The sequence below is a fragment of the Dipodomys merriami genome, unplaced genomic scaffold (assembly GCF_024711535.1).
Source record: "Dipodomys merriami isolate MVZ:Mamm:240054 unplaced genomic scaffold, mDipMer1.0.p SCAF_129, whole genome shotgun sequence".
In the NCBI taxonomy this organism is placed as follows: Eukaryota; Metazoa; Chordata; class Mammalia; order Rodentia; family Heteromyidae; genus Dipodomys; species Dipodomys merriami.
This window is the reverse complement of record NW_027202593.1, coordinates 2,046,769-2,073,625: the sequence shown is the minus strand read 5'-3', so window position 1 is coordinate 2,073,625 and position 26,857 is coordinate 2,046,769. Positions and strand designations below refer to the sequence as shown.

Here is a 26,857-nt window from a genome sequence, read left to right as displayed (position 1 = left end):
TACCTCTTTAAATGGGTGGAAGAAACCCAAAGAATATTTTATGGCATGCGACAGTTCTGTGACGTCCCCAAGTCAGAGGCCATGAATAAAGGTTGTGTGTGTGTGTGTGTGTGAACACAGCCATGAAATGATTTGTTGACAGGTTTCTCAGCCTCTATGCAAAGCAGGCCTGAGTTAGCAGTGACAGAGACAGAATGGCCCACAAAGCCCTACCACATCTTACTGAGTTTGCAGGCCTGCTCTACCAGTGCAGGGCCCACAGAGGCTTTTCCCAGAGCCGTCTCCTGCCCCCCGCCCCGCCGCCACCACGATGGGAAACCTGTGCCCCAGACAGCTACCCACACAGCACTCGGCACAGGTGTACGCGCATCACCAAGACAGACAACAGATAACAGTGGTGGGGCCAGGAAAGAGAGGAAGAGGAGGGCTGTGTTTGTGTTCGTTGTTCTTCTGGGTAGAAAGATTTTTTTCTTCCTTCTCCCCCAGCTGACATGTCAACGCTGCTGCTTCAAGGTCTAAGCAGTTACCAGGGGCGCTGGTTCCCGCTGTCCACCTCAAGCCCTCAGCTCGCTACTTTGTAGACAGCTCTGAAGACACTCCTCTGTCTGTCCCTTCTACTAGGGCTGGATTTAAAGACAAAAAAAACACAGTAACTCGGACCGAGGCTTCTGTAACCTACAAAGTGCTACTCAAGCGAGGGCGTGAAGTGCGTGCATGACTCAGGGTTAGCTGTGGGGAGGGGAGGTGGGAGGGGAGACACAGAACAGGGGCTCGCTGGCTAATCTCAGAACACAGCCATCAGCCCCAGCCCGCCCCGAGCGCTGGGTTCTAGGTGGGGGTGGGGATGGGGCAGGCTCCAAGTCCTCCCCGTCCCTAAATCAAGTACAGAACCCGCAGTGCAGGGAGCTGGGGGGTGGGGGAGTCAGCCCCCGCCCCCCGTCTATTTCCTTAACACACAGGACAAATCTGCGAGTCAAGTGCCGGCTGAGCTGAAGAAGTGAATCGCTGTCCGCTTCCCGCCTCTCCTCTCGTCGGCTGGTCACAGACCCGAGTGCCTCGTGGGGAGCAAGTCACGTCTGTCCCTAAGCTCCCCTGCCCAGGCCCCCTCCCACCCACGGAAGTCAGTGGGTGGGGACCGGAACACATGGCCTGTCCAGTCTCCTCCCCTCCCCCCGAGGCCAGGCCACCTCTACGACGTCCCTCGAATGCAGTCCCCTGACCGCCTGCCCCGGTCAGAGAGGGGCCCTGGTTCAGACAGCGTTGGAGGCACCCCTGGGCTCCAGCCCACCCAGGGCTGCCCCTGCCCGCTGGCTGCAAAGCTGGCCTCAAGCAGGGCTCCTGGAGGGAAGAGGGGCGCGGAGAGGAGAGGCCAGGGGGGAGGGCAGCTGGGACCTCCGCGGCATGTCACGCCGGCTGCTTCCAGATCCCAGACAGAGACAGAAGCAAACATGGACTCCAGATCTCACTCTGCCTCCAAAGGTTTGTGTTCCTGGCTGCCCTGAACAGCGTGCACGCACACCACCCAGACAGACAGACACAGACAGACAGACAGGTCCTCGCGACAGCCCCTGGGACCCCACCTGACCCCAGGACCCAGCCACGCCTTCCCCCCCCCACATCCCAGGAGGAAACAAAGATAGACTGACACGTACACACAGGAGCGCGTCAGCACGAGGTAGCACTAACCTGGAAGCCATTAGGAACAGTAGCAGAGAGCCGGCAGAGAGGAAGGCGCTCATTCATTCATGCATTGGGCAGTGGGGGCGGGGCGGGGGGCAGGGGCTGAGGCCGCAGGGCCTCCCCTCCACGTCCATGCCGGCCGGCCGTGTCTCTACCACCAGAGGAGGGGACTGGGGCGGAGAGGGGGGAAACAGGGCTCTCATAAGCTGGGAAATCTCCCTCGTTCTATGGTCTCCCGCGGCCCTGGAATCCTAGGCATGGCCCCCCTTTGATTTTCTTTGCCCCCCACCTCCCTCTGTGGCTGTGGTGGGTATTTGGCGTGGCTGTTCAGCATACAGAAGCCCCTTGCTCGCTTGTCCCCCCCTCTCTTTCTCTCTCTCTCTTTCTCCCTCCCTCACACACAGCTGTTCTGAGCTCAGCCACGCACGCGCACAGACGCACAGACACACTCAGACATGCACCCTCTCGCGCAGACACACGCGGGTGCGTGCGCGCGCACACACACACACACGCGCAGCCGCCTGCAGGTTTACATAATGCAACTCTTTGGTGCAGTCGGCTTGCCAGCCCTCAATTATTCATGCCAGCTTGGAGGACAGAGCCACCGGGGCCGCGGGGAGCGATTTCCTCTCCATCGCCAAATCTGACAAAACACAAGATGCTGCTCCCAGGAGCCTGTGCTCCCGGGGCTGTCGCCAATTATTTTCCAGGTGTTGCCTATTAGGTCAACCTGTGTGAAGGAAGGGATGCTAAATAAAAACACAGGCGCAGGCTCTAAATCGAGCCTCGCATCCTTTCCTGGATGGCTGCAGCTCTTGCTGCCTGAGCCCTGGGGATCCGGAGGAGGTAGGTGGCCCCTGGACGCTGCAATCTGTACAGGAAAATGGCAAGGGCTTCTCAGGGCAGCAGGCTGGCAGCAGAGACCTCAAACGGCCATGCTCGCTTCCTGATCAGGTCAGGTTTGCCCAGGATGGAGGCTCAGCACTGGTGTCAAGCATGTGACTTTTGGGGTTCTCCATCCATCCGCTGACAGGACAGCATTTTGAAATATGGCTACTGGGTTTAACTGGCACCATCGGGGCAATGTGGTAGATGCTCGGGCACTGGGTCTAACGGGGACCATTTTGGATTCTTGGTGAATGAAGGAATTCAGGTGTGCCTGAACTCCTAGAGGCAGGGGCGGGGACTTGGGCCTGCCAGTCCGTGCCTTGTACCCTCTAGACTTTGAGCTCGGGAGCTCCCAGTAACCGTGACCCTGTTTAGGCCCCCCCGCGCCCCATCACCTCAGCGACCCTCCTGTCTCCTGACTTTCCGCAGCTCACCACTTCAGCTCACCATTGGAACTGATCAGGTTTGATGAGAGTGTTTTTCTGCTCTTCACTCTCCTACTCTCATGGCTCAGTTTCCTAACAGCCTGAAATGTAGTTGAGGCTCTAAGTTTTGGGGGGATGTGTGTCTGTCTGCAGCTGCTGGCTTTGTAATAATGACTCCCAATTCAACCTCTGTGTCTCCAGATGGAATTCCCATATCACATGGGTGGTGCTGAGAGGCATGTCCAGGTACACATTCTGTCTGGTAGTCTACCCTCCAATGACATCATGAACCGCTTGAAAGGCACTTGTGCTTATAAAGTACTTTGTCCACATTAAGACATTCGATCCCCCCGGTCACACGAGTCGGTCTTAGTGGCCAAAAACAGCTGAGGATGCTGAGTCCAGACAAGGTGTCGGTCCCGTGGTGTACAACAAGCGGCCGGCCCATCCTGGCGCTCTTGTGTCCACAGTGCCCTGGGCTCCTGCTCAATTGCTTCTTCCCAGAATGCCGTGAGTTCTCGCTCCAATACTACTTCCCATCATGCCCAGGGTGCCCACTCAACTAACAAAAAGAGCTGGGACGGCACACGCACCAGCCGTCCAGCCATCAGCACAAAGCCTGGGGGAGAAGATGCGGAGGACCCCAGGACTAGAACTACCCCAGGACCCCCTGCCTAGAGGGCTCCTGTGGGCTCTTCATCTCTAGAAGGAGAATCTGCCTACTTTCCTTTCTTGGCTTTCCTTTATCCTTCCAATAACCTACTCAGCTTACAGGAAGAAAGGAAGGGAAGAGGGAAGGAAGAAAAGGAGAAAGGGAAGGAAGAAAAGGAGAAATGAATGGAGGGAGGGAGAGGAAGGGCCTGAGCTGGCACTCTAGATCACCAGACTGTTTCCCCAAGATAATGAGCTGCCCAGATTACTTTTCCACAGGCTGATAAAATACCTGAGATAACCAACTTAAGAGAGAAAAGGTTTTCCTGGGCTACCTGGAGGGTTCCAGGCCACAGTCACTGGGTCCCTATGGCCTCTGAGCTAACCAGGCCTCCAATCTTGGGCTTGTTTGCTAGTTATTTTGGGGCTGTAGTCTAGCACACTTTTCTGCCCTGGCTGGCCTCGACGGCCATCCTCGGGAGGTGGCCAAGCCCCAGTGCCCAGCCTGCTTTCCTGCTTAGACGACAGCCTTCCAGCCTCTTTGCGTTGACACCACAAAATAAACTTGGCCTTGGATCTGGATCCACACCCAAGTCTGGCTGCCTTTTGCATCTCTAAGTCTCAGTCATTCCTCCCCTCCCACATCCTACCTCAGATTCAGCTGCCATCTGAAAAAGCCAATACATAGATCTTTATTCGTTTTCTACTGCTGGATACATGAGGAGACAGAATCAAAGCAGTGGACAAGTTGAGTGCCTTCCCTCCCCCTGCCGCGCAGCAGGTAGGAGAGGAAGTGCAGAACTTAACTGCAAATTCCACTGTTCTTTCCGCTTGTTTTCGCATGCTGAATACTGGCACCTGCCTCCAGTACTCCCTAGGTGACTTTGGACAGCCTGGGCTAGCTCTTCAGGGATTCCCATGAGCACTTTAGAATGCACGCACTCCTCTTCGTCCTCTACAGTCCCATACGGTTAGTATTCCCATGATGTGTTGTGGTAGCTTTTGGTTGAAATGATGAAGCCAGTGCTAACTCGGTAAAAGTTATGCACACTTAGCTTCAGATCCCTCCATTGTTTTTCTCTTTATTTTCTTTTATGAACATCTATCTATTGTACAAAAGGATGTGGCTGACTAGGACATTTTCATACACGCATAGAAGTTTCCTGGATCTTGTTCTCTCTACCATTACCTTTAGATTGGTCACAAAAACAAGAGACTCGAGTCAGGTTGTGAGAGGATTACATGATGCAAACACACATAATACACCTTCGACTTCATCTAACATAAACTGTGTACCTGTGAGACAAACAGAAGCTATTATTCTCTATCCTGGCCAACAGCGACCGCTACTGCTGAAAATCAGCACAATGAAAGATTTCCCAGTGCCGAGCAGGTATTCATCCATCTTTAGTGGAGTCTGAAACTAAAAACAAAACAAAACGAAACTGTTTCCTAAGACCTGGGTACTGTGACCTCAGCCATGAGAATGTGCTGAGCCTGCTCTCCATGCCCCAGAGCTCATTACCCAAGAAGGTTCCAGGCCATGCAAAGCCAAGTCTCTGGCCTACTGTATTATGGAGAACATAAACATTTCTTTCATAATAAATGCTCCTCACTTGAGCTACAATAAAACCAAAATTATCCTGATAATAGCAAGAGTACTTCCAAAGTGCTTAGCAAATGCCATTTGCTAAGCCCCTGATAAGAATGATTTCATGTAATGTAAAAGATGGGGGCTCATAATCCCCATTTTTCAGATGAGGAGGAAGGTAATTTAATTAATAATTTCCCATCGTATACAGTAATTAAACGGAAGAACACATATGGGAACACACCCAATCTGCCTTCCCTGAGTTCACTCTTATCTATCCTGTGTCAGCAAAGGCCTTGGAGCTAGACATGGCGGCTCACACCTGAAATCCCAGCTACTTGGGAGGCTGAGCTCTGAAGACTGTGGTTCAAAGCCAACCTAGAAAGGAAATTCCATAAGACTCTTATCTCCAACTGAGCGGCAAAAAACTGGAAGTGGAGCTGTGACTCAGGTAACAGAGTGCTAGCCTTGAGTAAAACAGCCAAGCAAGAGGAAGAGAAAGAAAAGAACTTGGGGCTGGGAAGGTGGCTCAGTGGTAGAGCGCTTGCCGTGCATGCCTGAGGCCCTGGGTTCAATTCCTCAGCACCACATAAGCAAAAAGAAAAAAGCCGGAAGTGGTGTTGTGACTCAAGTGGTAGAGTGCTAGCCTTGAGCTGAAGAGCTGAGGGACAGCTCCCAGGCCCAGAGTTCAGGCCCCACGACTGGTCCCAAAAAAAAAAAAAAAAAGAAAAAAAGAAAAAAAAAGAACTTGGGAAGACAGAGGCCATCTGCTAACAGTGTCTGTGAATCCATGCTGAGTCATAACATGCAAAACGAATTCCCCGGACAGATACCCACCATTCAGACTCCACACTTCCATTACTAAGTGATCGGTGCCTTTGGAAATCCCATAACTCTTTTCTGTACATGGATTTGGGAAACAGAAGGTAAAGTAGGTACCCTCTTCTGAGTTAAACCTTTCTCTTAGAGATGGGAAACATGGAGGCTGTTTCTACTTTGAAAAGAGAAAGAGGATGCTGTAGGTGTGGCTTAAGTGATAGTGCACCTGCCTAGCAAGCCCAAAGGTATCAGAGTTCAAACCCCAGTTCCACCAGAAGGAAGGGAGGGAGGGGAGGAGGGAAGGAAGAGGGGAGACACAGGGAGAAGGGAAGAGGAGAGAGGAGGGAGGAGAGGAAGGGATTTCTCAGCGTTCTGTGCAGTCTGACAGCTCTTGGAGGAGAGCTTCTGCAGGAACAGAAGTAAGGAAGAGGTTATGAGCTAGATCTACCCAAGCAGATAAACAATTTTGGTGGAGCTAGGAGATGTGTCGAGTGGTAGAGTGCCAGCCTTGATGAAAAAGCTAAGGACCAGCCAGGTGCATGAGATCAGGCTCTGTTACTGGCACATGCACGTGTGCATGCGTGCGCACACACATGCACACACACATATGCATGTACAGAGAAAGACAGGAAAGAATCAAGTGATGGTCACCAGGATGGGTGCTTTTACACATGTGACTCTTTCCTTAAACTTTATCTCATCCAACTAATGAGGAAACTTCGCTCAAGCTGGCCTCCACTCCCTCCAATCACAAATTCATGCTTCTATCCCATCTTGCTACGTCTAGAAACGCCCACTGACTTACATAAAAGGCACCTGAATGTGCAGCCGGTGCCGTACTGTGTTGTTAGGACTTCCACTGGCACGCAGTGTGGGGGAGGTCTGTGATGATACCCACACATGTGAGCCATTCTTAAAGCACTTTCAATGGGGTTCCTTGCTGTACAATACTAAATACAGTATTACACTTAACCTTCAGAATCACCCTGCTGGGTGGGTTCCACTGTAGGCCAATTATCCACTTGCCTCTCGCTCCAAATTCACCCTTCTATACACTGTCTGTGACACACAGCTGTTCCTGGACACATTTCTCCACTGAACGGTGGAGCTGAGGGGCAGGGTATGGGCAGGGGAACTTTGTTCGCTGGACCCAGACAGACAGCTGGCAAATCCTGTGCCCCACCTGGGGCCACCTTCAGCCTCCACTGATCCACGGCCACGCCCTCTTCCATGAGTTCAGAATCTGCATCTTGGGTGGGGCCTTCCTACAAAGAAAGCTTAGTCCTTCATTTAGTGCTCTCCTCCCTGATCCTTCTTTCCCTCCCTCTTTCTCTACACAGCAATATCTATTATCTTGGCATTCTTTGGAGTTCTTCTATGTCTTTACTTGTTAATGATTCTTTTTTTTAATTGTGAGAATACTGTACAGAGGAGTTACAATTACATGGGCAAGATAACGGGTACATTTCTTATCAAGCATTGTTGCCCGCTCTTTGTTTCCCCTTCCCATCCCTTCCCATCCTCCCTCCCTCCCCCCACCCGTTGTTAATGATTCTTAACATGGAACTTTCCTTGTTCAGATGATTGGCATAGCTGGATGCTCTCCTGTGCAGAGGAGTAGAAAGCGCAGCTGAGTTAACAGGGTCTGCCCGCCCTCAAGTTATTCAGGAATGACAAAATAGCCAGAAAAGTTAGAGCATACTAAGAGTCAGGGACCATTCTGATCCTTGTTTAATCCTCATACCAATCCTATGCTACAAAAGAGGAAGTAGGGGAATATTGAAGATTAAATAATTTCCTCCTGATCAGAAAATTTAAAAACAAACAAACTACAACAAAACAGAAAGGAAGACTTTTCTGTCAGCATTCTGACTCCAGAGCCCGTTCTCAGCCATTCAACACCACGGCCTCCCAAGCCACTACAGTCAAAGAGAGACAGGGCATGAGAAGCAGAGGCTTCTTTGTGGGCACTTTGGGAGGAAAGATGAAAAACAAAAACAACTCTTAAACCTCGGCATGATGCAACATGCTAGACCTTGTTCATTTAAACCTTGGCACGATGCAACATGCTAGGCCTTATTCAAAGACTTTGTGAAGAACATATTTGGAATGCATCTCATTTAATCTATTGTTCTCATTTCACAGAAAAGAAAATTGAGTCCAAGAGATCATAGACATATCTGCACATTTCCCTGGCACACCAACACATCATTCACTAGGAACTAGAAACTTAATATTGAAAGTGGCCCCGTCCTCAATTGATCCTATTTGCTCTATTCTTTTCCCTTTAAAAAAAGATGATCTCGTGTGGCTAAATTTCCTGACATTCTGAAAGGCACTGGAGGGAGAATGAAAAACTTCCTTTTTTCTCAATCTCCAAAATTAGACTGATGGCTTGGTAGCACCAGGCAAGAATTCACTCCCAAGGAAGGTCAACAGGGCTATGCTTCAGACAGAAAGCTCAGGCCCTATGCATGCTCCAACATTAGGACACACACACACACACACACACACACACACTCACTCTCTCTCTCTCTCTCTCTCTCTCTCTCTCTCTCTCTCTCTCTCTCTCTCTCTCTCTCTCTCACGGCCTAGGCCAGCAGAGGTCATGATTGCAAGGGAAGCAGCGTGGGGCCCGGGAGCTGGAGAGAGGCATTGATCACACGGACAGAGAGAAAAAGAAAGTGAGAAAGAGGATGGATGTCACTCCGAATCTCCAGAGGGAGAGTCACGGGGCAGGCTGCTCTCTTCGTAGGTGACCAACCACTGCCCATGAGAACCAAGAACCTGCCAGCCCGGCGGCTGCAAGGGGGCGGCAGAGCATTAGAACACAGGTGAAAATCGACTCTGTTTTCCCAATGCAAATTAAAGTCCCAGGCTTGACACAGAAAAGAACGCCAGGAAAGGAACATGGGCAACTTAGCCCAAGTTGTCTGCCTCTTCAGCATGGTCCTCCACTTCCTCTGAACCTGCACGTGCAGCCCCTTGGCAGCATCCTCCGTCCCCAAACAAGCCATGGAGCCCACCCCGCTGGTCATGGACGAACTCCTCCGACAGACATGCCTGGACCACAGACACTGCCTGCAGACCAGCCCGTCCAGTGACCAGATAGGAACCACCCGCTCACTTCGCCTCACTCCGGGACGCATCTGCAGGGCTGCCCCAGCTCTACAGCTTCCATGCCACCGGCCAAAGCCTCTCTCAGGGCATCAGAGTTTTTAACCTCTCATTAAGCCAGCTCCTGGTCCCCTGGCTTCCCGCCAAGCAGCAGGGCAGGCTAGGTATCTTGGAAACAGCATCACTGCAGGAGCATTTCCCAAGAAACCCCTGGCAGGTAAATTTGGGAGTCTTCTTCAGTGTCTCTTTCCAGCCTTAAAACACATGCTCAAGGAATACACGTGAACAAGGAGGAGCCAAGATGCGCGGTGAAGGGCACAGGAAAAGGCCAAAGTCAAGGCTCAGGGTGGTCTGCACCACATTCAAGTTTTAAGAGACTCCAAGCTCCTTGCCACCGGCAGAGGGGCACACGGCAGGAGCGTGCTGGACATCAGGAGACACTGAGACACTAAGCCCCGCTCCAGATCACCTCTTTGCAGAGGTGACTGACCTCTTCTTAATCCTGGATTACCGTCTTACACAGGGAAGCCTGCTTGCTGGGTGCCCCAGTTAAGATGCTGACACATTGTGCTTAAGAATAGATCTTGAGTCCTTCAAGCCCAAGGCTTGAGCCTCGAGACCATCCCCCCATCCAGCCCACGCCTGCTCTTCCTTTAGACCAGAGATCATCCACCAGTGACTGGAACTCACAGCAAAAGAGCACCAACATGGGACCCATGCTCTGTACTGGGAACTAGTAGGGAACTCGTGTAAGGGAAAAGAAGGGAGGAGATATATGGAGCTCCTAAAAGAGGGATTCAGGGTGAAGGATCAGCCCAGCATTCACTTAATAAAACAATGCCCAACTTCCTCGGGTCCGAACACCTACATGGTCATAATGGTAATAACACACCCCTGCTCTGAGCATCAGCCTCCTCAGACCCTCGTTTTGGGCAAGGGTCCTGGGAGCCACTGGCATCCCACTTCTGTTTCTTCTTACCCCTTGCAGAGCAGTGAGGAAAGCCAGGTCATAGACCTGGCCTCAGCCACACCAGGAGATGAGACACTTCCACTGGCTTTGACGTCATGGATGCTACTTCCCTACTACTGCTGAGAGGCCAGAAACACACACACCTGTGAACCTCCACATGGAAATGATTTTTGAGCTCTCAGTCTGATCTCTACCCCAAACCGTCATTCCTTTGTAATTCCCTCCAATGATAAAAGTGGTACAAGCAGCTGGGTACCGGTGGCTCATGGCTGCAGTGCTAGAGACTCAGAAGCTGGATGTCTGAGGATTGCGGTTCGAAGCCAGCCAAAACAGGGAAATCTATGAGACTCTGAGCCATCAAAAAGCGGGAGGTGGAGGGGTGGATAAAGTGGTAGAACTGGCTCCAGCCTTTGAGTAAAAACGGTAAGGGACAGCACCTAGACCCTGTGTTCAAGCCCCAGTAACTGAGAAAGAAAAAAAAAGTAGAAAAGGAACCAACACAAGGTCATGTTTTCCTTTTCCGTTAGCCTCCAAGAAGGAATCAATATCCTTAAGTAAGAAGGGAGCAGTGTCAGCCCCTCCCCAGGGCAGACAGACAGCACAAGTCCTGCTTCGATCTATCACTGCATCTCAGAGCAGCGGTGGCATCCAACTCCCCCCCACGAACAGAAACGGCCCTGTGCAGCTTCCTGGAAGCCTTGTAAAATATGTTCCAGTGGGAGGGAGCGGATGCTAAGAAAACCCTGCCCACTGCTGGGTCCCTGCATGCTGACATTTGTAATCAAGACGGAAAACAGCCCACGTGATATGCTCCAGAGGCCTGGCTTGTTTTCTTCTAAATAACCTTGCATTTGACTTGCCGGCATCTCACATCAAGATCTACAGATGGCAGGTTGAAGATGCCTCATCCCAAGTGCTTGGGACCAGCAGTGTTCGGGATTTGCGATTTTGGAATATTTATATATATATATATATATATATATATATATATATATATATATATGCATAATGGATGTCTTTTTAGGAATGAAGTCCAAGCCTAAACACAGATTATTTATGGTTTATATAAGTGAACATTAGTAGGCTGGGCACCAGTGGCTCAGGCCTGTAATCCTGGCTCTTGAGGACCCTAAGATCTGAGAATCAGAGTTCAAAGCCTGCGCAGGATGCGAGACTCTTACCTCCAATAAACCAATAAAAAGTTGGAAGTGGAGCTGTGGCTCAATGGCTCAATGGCCCCAGTACTGACACAAAAATAAATGGACAGGTAAATGGATGGATGAATGTTAGTGCACTTACTATAGCATCACGTAAAGTCGAGCATGGAATTTTCCATTCATGGCCTCATCTCGGTGCTCAGGAAGTTTTGGATTTGGAGGTATTTGGGATTGTCAGCTTAAAGAAGCACAACCGGCCCTGCAGCCTGTGAGTGTACTACTTCAATTCCTTATTTGACCAATGTCTGGTCTCGCGTGGTCATTTCCCTTACACCTAGAGTGGGTGTAAACTAGCCCAATTCTTCCAGGTTAGGTGTGTATCTCCCTCCTGCCACGCCATGCACAGCCACAGCATCTGTGCTGTGGAACAGATGCCCAAGGAAATTAGAGAGCACAGGATCAAAAGCAGTAGACATAGGAAAACATGGTCAACAAGATTGCTTTCAGAAAAGTAATAGCTGAGTAAAACCAAGAAGCTATAATAGAAGTGTGGACGCACACTGAAATTCAGGGCCGGAGAGCAAGTCTTCTCCAGTATCCTTGGTCACAACTCCCAAGCACACAGCCCCACCCCCCAGGACACGGCTGTCCACCCTCCTGCCCTGAGGGTTAATTTAACTCTGGGGACTGAGCTGGGCGTGGATAGTAATTATAATGCCTTGTACTTACGGCTAGCTATTTCTGGCCTACGGGTTGTTGTCTCTATCCCTTTCTGAAGAGGAGGTCGGTGAGTCTGACAGATGTAGCTTTCTGGGCCTTCCTGGGGCAGCCTTTGCAGACTGTGACCGGGAGGTGGGAGTGGGGGTGGGGATCTCTGCTCACTTTATGGACCAAGATACCAGAGGACAAATGATGGAGCCTCCTTTGCAGAAGGAAATGCACAGAATAAGCCAAGACCCACACAGGCTCAGCCCAAGAATGAATGTTCAGTTCCTAACACATGCGAGGTCTCCTGATCTGAAGCCAGCTTCCACAAGGACCAAGACTATTCAAATGACAATCTCCAGCCTGGATGATCTCTTTATCTTAAAAACAACAACAACACTTAAAAACAACAACAACAAAACAACAAAAGCTAGGTGTAGCGGGTCAGGTCTATAATCCTAGCCACTAGGCAGGCAGGTAACAGTAGGATCTCAATTCAAGAGTACAATCCCAGGCCAGCCTTGTGCAGGGGCCTCTCCTCCCAGGTGAGGAGATCCGTGTAGGACAATCCTAGTCTGACTCTAACTGAAAAAACAAACAAACAAACAAACAAAAAACTAAAGCAAAACATGGGTTGAGAATATGGCTCAATTGGTAGGGCAGGGTGCTGATTAGCAAGTACAAGGCCTTGAGTTCAGTCTTGAGTCAGGACCTGAGAAAGAGACTCTATCCCTCCAAGTAGCCTCCCTCCCAGGTACTGCCGTTGTACGATCATTTCCAGTGGGAACCCAGAGGCGCGGACTGGTGGAGGAACTCACCCCAGGTCAGTCAGACTGTCGCTAGTGAGGTCAGGATTCACACCCAGTGGCTCAGCTTCAGGGTCCCCTCCCCAGATCCCCAATGAGGAACTGCCTTGTGCAGATTCAGGCAGAATTTCTGGGTCCCTTGAGTCCCACATGATGCTGACAACCATCTAAGCCAGTGGCTTCTCAAACTCTGATGTTGCCTATTCAGATTCTGGGGGCCCAGAAGTTCTGGAACCGGAATCCAGAGCCTGCAGTCGAACGCCCATGTCAGGCCGTCTGGGCAGAGGACCCTGCACCGCTCACAGGGGCTGCCCAACCACCCCAACCACCCCCAAATAGCCTGGGAGGGGGCACTGAGCAGGTGGCCCAGCGAGGGCCATTGTGGACTTAATCCTGGTGACAAAGCTGCCTTGGGGATGGCCGGCGCCTGGAAGAGGGTGGGGGATCCAGGCTACTTAACGTGTCGAACCTCGCAGGGAACCGGCAGTTGGAAATGTCTGCCTTTGCCAGAACAAAGACCTCTTCAAGTCCCTGGCATCTGGGCTGGCCATGCGCCATGAGAAAAGAAAAGAGCTTGCTGTCCCTTTAAGGACGCCCTCTCTCCACAAAGGTCAGAGATGCTTGGGGAGCCCTCCCTGAGTGAGCACTTTAGGGACCCCCCCCCATTCCTCAGCACCTGCTCTGAAGATGGCAGACACCACCCTAGGTCAGGAGCAGTGAGCAGGCAAGAGCCCAGGGTCTCGTGTGTGTGTGTGTGTGTGTGTGTGTGTGTGTGTGTGTGTGTGTGTGTGTGTGTGTGTGTGTGTGTGTGTGTGTGTGTGTGTGTGTGTGTGTGTGTGTGTGTGTGTGTGTGTGTGTGTGTGTGTGTGTGTGTGTGCGTGTGTGTGTGTGTGTGTGTGTGCAATTCGCCTACACAGGAGAGTGAGCAAGACTGCGCTGGAGGGCCAGGTCAGAGGGACATCTGTAGGAAGAGGGAGGGCAAGAACTCAAAAGAAAACTGGCCACAGAGCCGATGCTCCAAGAGAAACATAACATTCCGACCCGACAGGCAGAGAGGGCGGATGACTGCTGTAGAAATCACACCAGCCGGGAGGAGAGGTGGCATCAACAATGAACGGGGTGGAGCCTCCAGGGAGTGGGAAGGGGTGGCTGGACAGTCACCTGGCCAATCCAGCCAGATGCTGCCGCTCTGTGAGGTCGCGGTCTCTTCCCTCAGTCCCTGGAGGTGTAGTCTCTCTCTACACTGACATCCACGGGGCAGTTAAGAAAACACGAAAACTAATATTATTGGGGTGCTAATATTATTATTGGAACCGTGAACACACTATGTCCCAGTAAATCATATAATTAAGTGCCGAGAAGAAAGGCAGTATTTACCGCAGAGCTGCACTGGGGCTGGAGATGTGGCTCAAGTGGTCCAGTGCCTGCCTAGCAGGTGGTTTTGTTTTGATTTGTCAGTCCTGGGCTCAGGGCCTGCGCGCTGTCTCTGAGCTTCTTCTGCTCAAGGCTAGCACTCTACCAGCTGAGCCACAGCGCTTCTTCTGGCTTCTTTTGTGTATATTGTACTGAGGAATGGAACCCAGGGCTTCATGCATACTAGGCAAGCACTCTACCACTAAGCCACATTCCCAGGCTTTGTTTGCTTAGCAAGCATGAGGCCCTGAGTTCTAATCCTAGCACTACCCAAAACAAAAACCACTTAACTACTTGAGCCACAGCTCCACTTTGAGCTTTCTGCTGATAAACTGGAGGCAGGAGTCTCATGGATCTTGATGCCTAGGCTGGCTTGACCCTTGGTCCCTTCGTCTCAGCCCACACAGGTGTGAGGGGGAGAGCAGCAGCCCCCTCCGCCACAGGAAGCATGCTAAAACCCAGGCTCCAGGTGTCAGCACAGCTTTGCATTCTCTGGGGCGTTGTCATCTGGGCTTTTGAATATTGTCACCAATGTGATGTTAAGAATGGCTTCACAGGGCTGGGAAGGTGGCTCAGTGGTAGAGCACTTGCCTTGCATGCTTGAGGCCCTGGGTTTGAATCCTCAGCACCACATAAGCAGAAAAAAAAAAAAAGCTGGAAGTGGCGCTGTGGCTCAAGTAGTAGAGTGCTAGCCTTGAGTTGAAGAGCTGAGGGACAGCACCCAGGCCCAGAGTTCAGGCCCCATGACCGGACCCCCCCAAAAAAAAGAATGGCTTCACACGGGACTGGGAAGGTGGCTCAGTGGTAGAGTGCTTGCCTTGCACGCATGAGGCCCTGGGTTCGATTCCTCAGCACCACATAAGCAGAAAAAGCCAGAAGTAGTGCTGTGGCTCAACTGGTAGAGCGCTTGCCTTGGGCTGAAGAGCTCAGGGACACTGCCCAGGCCCCCAGGCTGAGTTCAAGCCCCCCAAAACAAAAACAAACAAAAAATAGCTTCACAGGTGTGGGAAAGGTTCTGAGGCTTCCTGCCACTTCCTTGTTTATCTTGAAGTTGTATGGATATATGACTTATATTGTTTGATATGGGTGAAACATTTCACACACACAAAGAAAATCCTCCTTAACCCAGCCCTGAGGGACAGGGAAGTTATTTTCACTGTGCGTTCTGCTCAGGAAAGCCTTACCACACCGAAAGGCTTGTGTTGAAAGCTCCAGATTTGGATCAGAACCAAGGACAGGGATGGAGCTGGGAGGCATGGAAGGGGAGGTGGGAGGGGGGAAGGGGAGGGAAGGAAAGGAGGAAGGAAGGAGAAAGGCCAGCTCACCCCCCTTCTGTTCTTTCTGTGGGCCTCCTGCTGGTGCCCCCCTCCTGTGGCTCCTTACTGAAGCTCATCTTCACAGATGTTCCCACAGTCCCCATGCACGCCCAGTCCTTGCCCCAAGCGCGCTGTGCACTGAGCCGGCAAATGTGTCTCTGTGCTCTTTGGCCATCCTGGCCCCAGGCATCTCCAGCGGGGGCAGCAGGCCCTGGTCTCTCATCTCTGAGCTGCCCCTACATGAACTCTGCTTCATCTCTTCAACTTCTACCCCAGCCTCCCCCCTGTCCCCCCCCCCCCCCGCTTCTTTGGCCTGGCTGTCCAGCTCTCCCCATCCCACAAAACCCTTGTTCCGGTTTTTGTGGCCTGGTATGGTGTCCCCCACGCCCCCCCCAGGCCTCAGAGGCCAGCTGGTCTCTCCTGAAACTGTCCCTAGCCTCTATTTTAAGAATCAACCCACACCCACCCCCATCCACTTACCCCCTTTCTCAACCTTTTGGCTAATGTCACTCTGTCTCCCTGTATCTTTCAAGTGCCATCTTGGTCAATGATCCCAAGATTCTCCTCATACTTCCTTGGGCAAATGAAAAGGGAAAGACCTACCCTCCAATTGCTTTGTCTTAACTTTTGTGGTGCTTTTTTTTTGGGGGGGGGTAGTGGGAGGGCATACTGGGATTTGAACTCAGAACCTTGTGTTTTGTTAGGCAGGTGTTCTACCACTTAAGTCATGCCCTCAGCCAATGGATTTGTAACTGTGATGGTTAGAAGTATGGATTCTGAAGTCAAACTGCCAGTTCAAACACTTTTAGCTATGCAACCTTCGGCAGAGAACTTAAGACTCTGTACGTTATTCACCCAGAAGCTAATAATAATGCATAGCTCAGAAAACTTTGGTTTGTTTCTCTATAGTAAGATTAAAAATACACCTGTCATACAGTAAGTTGTTATAGGAGCATGAACCACTAAACGAAACTACTAGCTTACAAGAATGCAGTCAAAGTGCAGCATTTTGTCATGCTTGAGAATTAACTCTATTTGTCTAAATCAAATGTTGCACAAGAGAGCTCAGACAATGGATGTTTTAGGTTTTTAGGACACAGGTTCCTGTCCCAACTGCTTAGCTCTGGGCTATAACAGGTCAGCAGCAGAATACCTATACATGCACAGTATTTATGCAAAATACATAGACCAAGGTGTGAGCTTGCGTCCAACGGGAAAGGATGAAATCTCACGTAATTTTCACTTCAGCTTTCTCTTGATTTTTCTTCAATTGTTTACAAACAAAAAACCCCACACAGATGCATTCTTGGTTAGCAAGCCGTACGTAACAGGACGCAAGCTGAACTTGACCCCTGGCCTAGGGTCACAGAGGGTCTTCTGCCAACCTCACCGCCAGGCCTTGCTTCTCGTGGCACCTGTGAAGGCTGGGCCCATCCTAGAGTGACAGCCTGCCTCCAGAGGCCCGCGTTCCCCAGCTTTCCTGTACTAGCTGCTCAGTGACAGCAGCCAGGGCGGGTGTGAGCCTAACTGCACTGTCCTCACCCCCAGGTGACTGCACTGAGCCAAGGGGGGGAGGGTAGGATCATGACACAATGTCCCTGGGGGTCACATGTCCCTGGGGGGCTGTCCAGAGGTTGAGGGGAGGTGGTGATCTTGAACTGGACTTAGGAGAAACCAGGAGCCACTGCCGGGCTCAGTCGGTTACTTAGTCCGTTCGTTTCTGCTGACACTGGGCGTGAACTCAAGGCCAGGGTGCTCTCCCTCCTGAGCCACAAGCTGTACTTCTGGCTTTTTGGTGGTTAGGTAGATGAGCTAAGAGTCTCACGGACTCGCCTGCTTGAGTTGGCTTCCAATCTCAATCCTTAGATCTCAGCCTCCTGAGAAGCTGGGATAACAGGAGTGAGCCACAGATTCCCAACAACGCTTTGAAGAAAGCTGTAGTGTCAGAAGATTCAGTCACTGCCCGGAACTGCCCTGCTGGCTCAAGGGCTAACATCTCACAGGCTCGGCCCTCTGGCCCTCCGTACCCTTGGCCATGAGGAACTCCAGCTCCTCTCCCTCCCCAAACAATAACCGGCACACTGTTCACAAGAGGGTGGGCCTGCTGAGCAATGTTTGTAAATGAATAATACTTTCAAGCCAGGTTTGATTTTCAGGACCCCCTGCTGGCCAAAGAAGGGCACCAAGAGTGCACATCACAGCCGCCCGCCCGCAGGACTGTGACCTTTGAAAAATAATCATTAGTAAAAGGAAGCTGAGAGGTGACTAATCCACCCAGCACTGTCACTTACTCCTGGTTCGCCGCGGCCAGCAGCAGCGCCCACCGAGACCACCCCACAGGCCCCAAGGGGGTGACAAGACTCTCACTTGGGATCAACTCGCCAGGCACAGAGAGACACCCCACACGCTTCATCCCCACCCACCTCCTCCTGACCCTCTGTCTGAGAAACCGGCTCTAAAAAGGTGTGCAGAGGCCAACTGCAAAGCAAAGCACCTCAAAAGACAGACTCGTGGTTTAGATAAGCCCCAGGAAGAAAGAGCTCCCTTCACTAACAAACAGATCAAGGCCCAGATAGAGAACAATGGACCGTTGACCTTGGGTACCAATATGGCTAACCAATGATGGCTATGAATTATTGAGCAAAAGTCAGTGACTGGGCAATCCCAGGACCTGTCTTCCTAATTCACACAAAGGAGCTCTAAGCCCTCCCTCCTCTGGGGACTGAGAACGCTCCTTGCTAAATGCCACCCTTGCTACACGTCCTACAGCTAGGCTCCACCAAGGTCTCTTAGCTAGGGCTTGAACGCAGTGACACAAGCTCTTTCACTCACGGCTGGTACTCGACCACTTGAGCATAGTTCCACTTGCAGCTCTTTGCTGGTTAATTGGAGATAAGAGTCTCACAGACTTTCCTGCCTGGCTAGGTTCTCTGAACTCTTACGAGATCTGTCATTTGATTTTTTACACAGTCTCACCTTCTCCCCACACCAGCTCTCCCGCACATCTGTGCCGACCCCCAGCCCTCAACAGATACGAGGGCCAGGAACAGGAGCAGAGAGCGCAGACAGAGCCACACGGTCCACCCGGGCCTGTGGCGGACCAAGCACTTGAGATAGGAAACAGCCCCAGCTGTGTGTGTGTGTGAGCTTCCCGGGTGCTACAGAAAGCAGAAACATCTTTACATCACCAAGAGAAGGGGAGCGCCATGCAGGAACGGGGATGCTGGCTTTCTAACGTTAGGGACCCTACTCCGCCCCCTCCACTGCTACCCTCACCTTGCCCACAAAGTTACGGGCAGACACGGTCACTGAGCTGTCCTCCAGGACGGCCTCATGCCCAACGCCGGAGACAGGATGGGGGCACCTGTCTTCTGCCGTCTGCCGAGACAGGCCACTTGTCAATCACAGACACATATCAGAGGCAGCATCCAAACATGCCCTGTGATAAGCCCACCACGCTGGAGGTGCGGTCCCCCAACTACTCTATTCCAGCCTCCTCCCAGACCTTTACCCAGAGAAACCTCCACCATAGCTGGAATTGTTTATTTGTTTGTGCTGATACTGGGTCTTTAAGTTAGGGCCTCAGTGCTGTTCCTGACTGTTTTTCTCAAGGCTGGTGCTCTACCCCTTGGGCAACAGCTCCATCTCTAACCTTTTGCTGGTTAACTGGAGATAAGAGTCTCATGGATTTTCCTACCTAGGCTAGCTGTGAACTGCAGTCTTGAGATCTCAGCCTCCTGAGTAGCTGGGATTACAGGTGTGAGCCACCAGCACCCGGCTCTGAGATTATTTGGTTCTTCATTGCACTTACGAGACCCTTAGTGCTTACTGGCTCACGCACGTGTGTGTGTGTGTGTGTGTGTGTGTGTGCGCGCGCGCGCGCGCGCAAGCGCCAGTGTGTAGGGTCTCCATCCATCTGTGAGTGTGCGGCCCTTTATGACCATGGTGATGGGTGGCCTTCCACCAGGTTTAACTCCTGAATGCCAGAGCACAGGTCAAGATAATACAGCCTGGATCCGCAATTCCAGAATGAAGGGCTGGTTGCGATGCTGGCTCAGCCGTGAGCTGCTCTCCAGGAGAGCAGACCTGACACAGATGCACCTCCCTCTCACCTCCGGCCCCAGCCAGAAGGAAGATAAAGGGAGACTTTACATCTGGCTTTTATTCACATAAATTTAACCAAAGCACTTCCTCGTTCTGTACCTCAGTTTCCCTGGCTCTCAAAAGGAGTCAGGGGTCACTTTGGGGGGATTATGGGAAGTCACCTGAGAGAACACATTTCCACACCGTTAAAGGGGCCTGGCTCGAGCCAAGCACTGGTGGCTCTCGCCTGTAGTCCCACCTTCTCAGGAGGCTGAGGCCTAAGGATTGAAGGAAGAAGCCAGCAGGCAAGAACGTCAGTGCGACTCTTATCTCCAGTTAACCACCAAAAACCCAGAAGCAAAAAGCCTTAGGATCAGTGCTCAGGCCCTGAGTTCAAGCCCTAGTACTGGCGCATGCACGCACGCACGCACGCACGCACGCACGTCTCATTCAGTTATTCACTATGGCAGAGCCAGGGACACACGCTACCCAGGAGTGAGGACCCCCAGCCATGTGTCATGGGGGGCCCCCCCGCGGCCACCCCAAAGCCAGGAGTTCTCTCTGGGTGCCCTCACACAGGCCACTCCCCCATCTGTCTCAGTTTCCCCATGAAATGCTGCGAGCCCCGTGAGCGCGGCGTGGTGGCTGAGCCCTGGTAAGTTCCAGCCGTGCCGGCTGCTACTGTCCTACTTTGGGCGGCGCTATCCCGGTCTGTGCCCTCACAGAGCCGACGTCCACAGCGCTCACAGAAACGCTTTCAAACACAGGCCCTGCGCTGTGCGTCCAGCGCCAGCCACAAGGCAGGCAACATGCTTGGTCATCCCTCAGGAGGGAGCATCCTGCTTTCAAACATCCACAAAACAAATATGGGGGGGGATACTGTATTTAAGGGAACAGGGGACCCATGATTGAACAGCAGAAAGGACATCCCTTTCCCCCCCACCCCCCCATGTCAGGCCCAAGCAGACCAAGGTGAGCCAATTCCAGTGCTCGGCTGAGCATTGCATTCCTTGTTGAAATGCATCAAGAGATACGCAAGGCAGATTTTAAAGGCAAACATCTCTGCAAGTCCCTGGGGGGGGGGGGGCAATCCAGGCCGAGCAGAGACCCCTCTGCATTGAAGTGATGTCCCATGTGAATGACAGCCAGGCTTGCCTGGTGGGCTGGGCTGGCGGCTGACCGCAGGGGAAGGAGACCCTGGGTCCCTGAACCCCCGGGACAGTGAGCTCTGCTGATAATCTGCAACCCAGTAGGACCAGGCAGGAAGCGTGGCCCCACAGGAACAAAGACAGGGTGGCTGGTGCGGACACCTCTGCCGAGCATTCTCCTTGGGCACAGGACTGAACGTGGGAGGGAGGGACCCCAGAGCCGGGCTTGGGAGTCTCCCAGTGCTTAAGAGTTAAGCCTGCGGGAACAGCTCCTCCCTCAGCCTCTTCAAGCCACCTTTTCAAGAGCCAATGAAGGACCTTCTGGCCTACAGGAAGACAACTGAGCTGATTGTCTTGGGGGGAGGGAGGGGATTAATCTAGGGAAGGGGTTACTGGAAAGCCAGATGTGGCTTAGAGCCCAGCAAAGACTCTTTCCCTCAACTACTTGATACCCATTCAACCTGCCACACAGAGACCCCGCGGAGGTCCAGCTGCAGGGGGGGCCTGAGGCCGCGGAGTGGAGGCCTGCGGAGCGGAGCGGGGCTGCAGCCCTGCAGGGAGCGCTCCCAAGCTCCTCTGTGCCTCCCACCTCCACCTTGTTCAAGGGGAAAAGGCCGCCCCCCTCCATCCCACCTTCCCCCCCAGGCTGGGAGGTGGGCGGGGGGAGACCTCGGCTGTACACATTGCCCAGATTTCCCTGGGAGAACAAAGTTTTCCTGAGCTAAATCTGCAGCTTCTCAACCAGACAAAAAGCCAGTTCAGCCACCCATCTGGTCCTCCCCGGATCAAAGAAGAGAGAGCAATAAGAGTGTTATTTTTAAAATGGAAGGTAAAAATACTCTGACTACGTCTGTTGCTAGAATACAAGGCTCCCCCACACCCCAAGCAAGCAAAGCAAAAAGCTCCTCTTGGGCTCCAATGCCAAGGCCAGCATTAGCGAAGAGCCCCAGGGTGCGCGCTTGGGGCTGCAGGGGGCAGACAGACAGACAGACAGCCCCCTAGAATAGGATCTGGCTCCTCTCTCACCCTTTCCACGGCTGTCAGAGCTGCTGGCACAGCTCAGGGGGCTCCAAGCACCCGATATTTAAAATATGCCCCCACCCTGGTATCCATCCTCGGGGGGGAAGAGCCTAGCGGTGCCCCAGCCCAGCCACACACGGCACAGGGCCCCACCAGCCCCCAGGGCGGGATCTTCCTCTAAGAAGCCCCCTCCCTGTGCACTCATCAGCCCTCAAAGTTGGAGACTCTTCTGCTGCAGTTAGATTCTCTCCCCAGCCCCTCCCCCAACTTCCGGACCCCTCTTATCTTTCGGGGGGACTGAAATGCTATAGCAGTGCAGAGGCTGGGGGGCGTATACCCCAACTTTGAGTGTCACCCCATCTGCAGCTCAGGCCTCACCCAAGGAGATCTCTGGGAGCTGCTGAGGTGCAGGGAGGAACCCCGCCAGGGTTGAAGAAAGATGGGGGAGAAGGAGCCCCCTCCTCCACTTACCAAGACAGCTTGAATCCTTTCATTAGTACAGTCAGGACCATCGGCCCGCCGCGTGCTTAGCATCCCGGGCTTGGCTCCCGAGGTCCCAGAACATAGTGGGAAAGATGACCGAGTCCCAGAAGAACAGAATCCCATGGACCGCAACTCACACACGACAGAGGAGGAGAGAGAGGGAGAGAGAGAGGAGGAGAAAGGGAGAGGGAGAGGGCACCCCAACGGCTGCTGCCCCCCACGGAGCCCCTTCCAGCTGGAAGCCCGGCCAGGAGGCCCGGGGCAGCTTCTGCAAATCCAGCCCCAGGCCGGAGCGGCTCGGCCGCTGCCCCGGCTTCCAGTGAGGATGGGCAGATGCCGGGGAGGCTGCCCAGCCCGCCCGCCCGGGAGCCGCTGTCCACGGGCAGGCCGGCCGCCACCCTCCCTCCCGAGCTCCTATCTGCCCCGGGCAGCCCGGGGGAGGACGGCCGAGGAAGAGCTCAGACCTGGCAGAACCGGCCCCTCGCTCCCCACAGGCTGCTCCTGCGGCTCCATGTAATCTCCTAATCAATGCAGTACCGAGCCCCAAGCGCAGCTCTGCCAGCCACTTCCGCCCATTTAAAGACACAGCGCCCGTTCTGTCCCAGGGTGGGACAGACCGCCAGGGACTGACTGCGTGCTGCCCGGGACCGGGCTCCGGGAAGGGAGGGGAGAGGGGCAGCACCGCGGGAGGCAGGGGAAGGGAACCCAGACCCCAAATCCCAGCAAACCTCAGAAATCCCATCCCAAGCCCCCAAGGTGTGGGCTGCACTGGAGTTCCCCATCCTCAACCTGTCCAACACCCGCGGCAGGCAGGGCCACTACCAGCAGGACACAGGGTCCAGTTCTCCTCTGCCCCTCCGTTACCTGCCCCAGCAACCCTGGGCATTGCAAGAGTCCGGCTTGGGGTTTAAATGGCACTTTGTCACCACTTAGGGGCTCCAAGCACTGCACCGCGCCCCACTGCACCGCAGGACACACAGCCCTGGACCTCCGTGGGGAACACAGGACTCCCAGAGAGGGCCTGGCTCCCCCTAAATGAAACCCCCCAAGGCCAGGACGCAGGAGTTGCGCACCAACTTCCCCCAGTTTCTGACTATCTGGGTCAGAAATGCGGATGGTTGGGAATGAACAAAGAGGAGATTAATTATGAAATAGCAACCTTCAACTGAACCATAATAAGCGATTCCCCAAACTGGCCCCCAAACAGTTCACAGATCACCCCAGACCGTGCGCTCACCGCCGGCCTATGCTTCTACAAAACCCGGGGTGCAGCTCCCCGGCTGAAAGACTCATGGGACTGGAATTTGCTTGGTCGGCCTCGGCCTCGCAGGGGTGAGCTTCCTGAAGGCAGGAGGGGCCCCTGGCTCTCAGCATTCCACTCTCCCTAGGGCAGGGGCCAGAAGCAAGTGTTTAAGTGACCCATTCAAACTTTATTCAAGTGCAATCGCTGCGGTCTGTCTGAGGGCTTAGAGGAGACACTCCAGGACACCGTGCTGCTTCTGGGGACGTACAGTCAAAACATGGAGTCCAACCACAGCCCGTGCCAGGCCCCACTCCACGCCTCAGGCCTCTGGAACACACCTGTAGCTATCTTTCCAAGCGCCTGTGCCCCTCCACCCAAACCCTACCTTCAGCACAGACCTGTCTTTCAAGACCTAGATACCCCAATCCCTCAAACTCACAGGCCCAGTGATCCAGCCACTCTGAGAACCTCACTGAGAGGACTCTGGGTAGATATGAAGATTCCTGTGCTAGCCCATCAACTCTGCAGTCATAAGAGATAACTAGATCATGATTGCAGGCTAGCCCAGCCAAGCGCTAGCAAGACCCTGTCTCAAAATCAAGCTGGGGCTTGGTGCTGGTGGATCCCGCCTGTAAAGATAGCACTTCAAAGGCAGCCCCGGCTGGAAAGTCTAAGAGACTCTTATCTCCAATTAACCACCAAAAGCCAGAAGTGGAGCTGTGGCTCAAGTGGTAGAAAACCAACCTTGAATGAAAAAGCTAAGAGATGCCATTCAGGCCCTGAGTTCAAGCTCCAGTACCAGAACAAACAACAAGCTGGGCATATACTTGTGGTCTTAGCTACTCCGAAGGTAGGAGGAGCCCAGCCCAAGGCCAACCTAGGAAAATCAGCCAGTCCAAAGCCCCAACTGGAAGCAAGGGGGAAAACCGCCGTCACCAACCAACTGACTGGAACTGAGGCTTACCCACTCAACTCACAAAACCCAACAGGCGCGGAAGAGAAGAACCACATGCCCAGCAGAGCCAAGCACAACTTGTGCTCATTCCAAAGGACGGGGGGAAAAGGCAAGGTCTGTCTGGAGAGACACCTGTTAGAGGTCAGCAGGAGTGGAACACCCCAGCACAGGGCCCCGAGTTCAAACCCCAGTACTGCCCGGCACAGCACTGCCCCTCCCAAAGTATTTCCAGCACACACCAGGAAAAGAACTGTTCATGAAACTTCTACCAGCTCTGACATGGGCCAGAGACATGACGGAAATAGACAAAAGATTTGAATAAGGAAATAATGAATGAATAGGTGGACAGGCACTCCACCTTCGTTAGGACTTGGGGAAATACACATTCAGAATGCCACAAGAAGCCATTTCAGGCCCAAGAAAATCAAAGCCTGGCATTATTGAGTGTTAGACAAGAGCTGGGAAAGGGATGTCTAAGTTCAACTACCCAATTATGAAGTTAAGATGCAGCTCCTATCAGCCATCCTGCTCCAGGGAGACCGCAGCTCACGTCAGAACACAGTGGGACCCTCTCCAGAATAACAGGGCCAACCGGCAAAAGAAGGAACCTGCGAGCAAAACAAGTAGATAGCAACGCGGAAGACAAATACTGGGCTGTTGTGGCAATGGAACAGTATACAGCACTGTACGTGTACATGCGCCATACTTTCTCTTCCACAGAACGGATGAATTTCAGAAACACAATACTAAACAGAGAAGGGGAGTCAAGGAAGATGGAGGTGAGTATGATTCCATACCTCTATATGAAGAACAACTAAAACAAATAAATCTACTCCATAGCCATAAACCTAAAAAGTGAGAGAATGACCAAGATTTTCAAACAGGTGCTTAGGACGGGCACTGGCGGCTCATGTCTATAATCGTAGCCAATCTGAAGGCTGAGGTCTGAGGCCTGAAGTACAAAGCCCAGGCAATAAAATCCAAGGAGACCTTATCTCCACTTAATCAGCAACAAAGCTGGAAGTGGAGATGTGACTCAAGTTACACACGCTTGAGTGAAAAATCCAACCGAGAGTGAGAGACCGTGAGCACAAGCCCCAGGACTGGCACATGCACAAAGAAAAAAAGATGGTGAAGAGAATGGTGGAGTTCGCAGGACAACACAGGAAGCGCAACCTTTGCCTTTTCTCTTCCTCCCCCCACCCCTTTTATTTATTTTTTGTCAGTTGTGGGGCTTGAACTCAGGGCTGGGTGCTGTCCCTGAGCTCTTTTGCCCAAGGCTAGTGCTCTACCACTTAGAGCCACAGTGCCACTTCCGGTTTTCTGGTGGTTTATTGAAAATAAGAGTCTAAGAGACTTTCCTTCCCGGGCTGGCTTTGAACCGAGATCCTCAGATCTCAGCCTCCTAGGTAGCTACGATTACAGGTGTGAGCCACCAGAGCATAGTTGTCTTTTCTCTTTATACTTCATATATTTTCTACTTTTTTATTCTCTTCCTCCACCCTCCCCCAAATCAGTTCAGGACAACTAGTGTCATCTCTGCCTGTTAATAAGTGAATCATTTGTATATTTGTGTCTTATAGATACCCTGAAACTGCTCAATATTGGCTGAAAACAGTTGTAGTTAAAAAATAACTGGGTGTCCATCTTCTCCTTTGAGTTTTTGTGAGCAGACTTGGTAGGGCAAGGAGCAGAGGGGCTAGACCATAACAGAGTTTTACATGACATGCAGTTTCAAAAATCTCCAAGTGGGCTGGGAAGATGGCTCAGTGGTAGAGCGCTTGCCTTGCATGCCTGAGGCCCTGGGTTCGATTCCTCAGCACCACATAAGCAAAAAGAAAAAAGCTGGAGTGGCGCTGTGGCTCAAGTGGTAGAATGCTAGCCTTGAGCTGAAGAGCTGAGGGACAGCGCCCAGGCCCAGAGTTCAGGCCCCACGTCCGGACCCCCCCCCCCCAAAAAAAATCTCCAAGTGCTGGGCGCCGGTGGCTCATACCTATAATCCTAGCTACTCAGGAGGCTGAGGATCTGAGGATCGCGGTTCAAAGCTAGCCTGGACAGTTTCAAAAATCTCCAAGTTTGGAGCTGGAAAGGTGGCTTGGTGGTAGAGTGCTTGCCTAGCATGCATGAAGCCCTGGGTTCAATTCCTCAGTACCACATCAACACAAAAAGTCAAAAGTGGCGCTGTGGTTCAAGTGGTAGAGTGCTAGCCTTGAGCAAAAGCAGCTTAGGGACAGTGCCCAAGCCCTGAGTTCAAGCCCCAGGACTGGCAAAACAAAACAAAACAAAACAAAAAATCCCTCCATGTTTGGACATGGCTTGTGGTTTGATTACTAGAGCATCAGTTTGTGTTAACTAAGCCTTTCATTGCTTCCGTGGTTTCTTCCAAA

General features: G+C 52.5%; 1 protein-coding gene across 12 annotated transcripts in view; it reads right to left on the bottom strand.

The window, feature by feature from the left end:
* The window catches only part of LOC138824445 (protein Aster-B), a 120,023-nt gene that overhangs the window by 42,263 nt on the left and 50,903 nt on the right, over positions 1–26,857 (bottom strand). Inside the window, exon 1 of one of the 12 annotated variants that reach the window (XM_070018314.1) lies at positions 22,261–22,717. The exons of 9 other annotated variants lie outside the window; for them this stretch is intronic. In XM_070018314.1, the coding sequence (XP_069874415.1) occupies positions 22,261–22,301 (41 nt within the window). In that variant the 5' untranslated portion in view covers positions 22,302–22,717. Of the gene's footprint in view, positions 1–1,686; positions 2,005–12,821; positions 12,916–22,260; positions 22,718–26,857 lie in introns of those variants that run through there. 2 more of the 12 variants (XM_070018310.1, XM_070018313.1) reach the window with 2 other exon arrangements.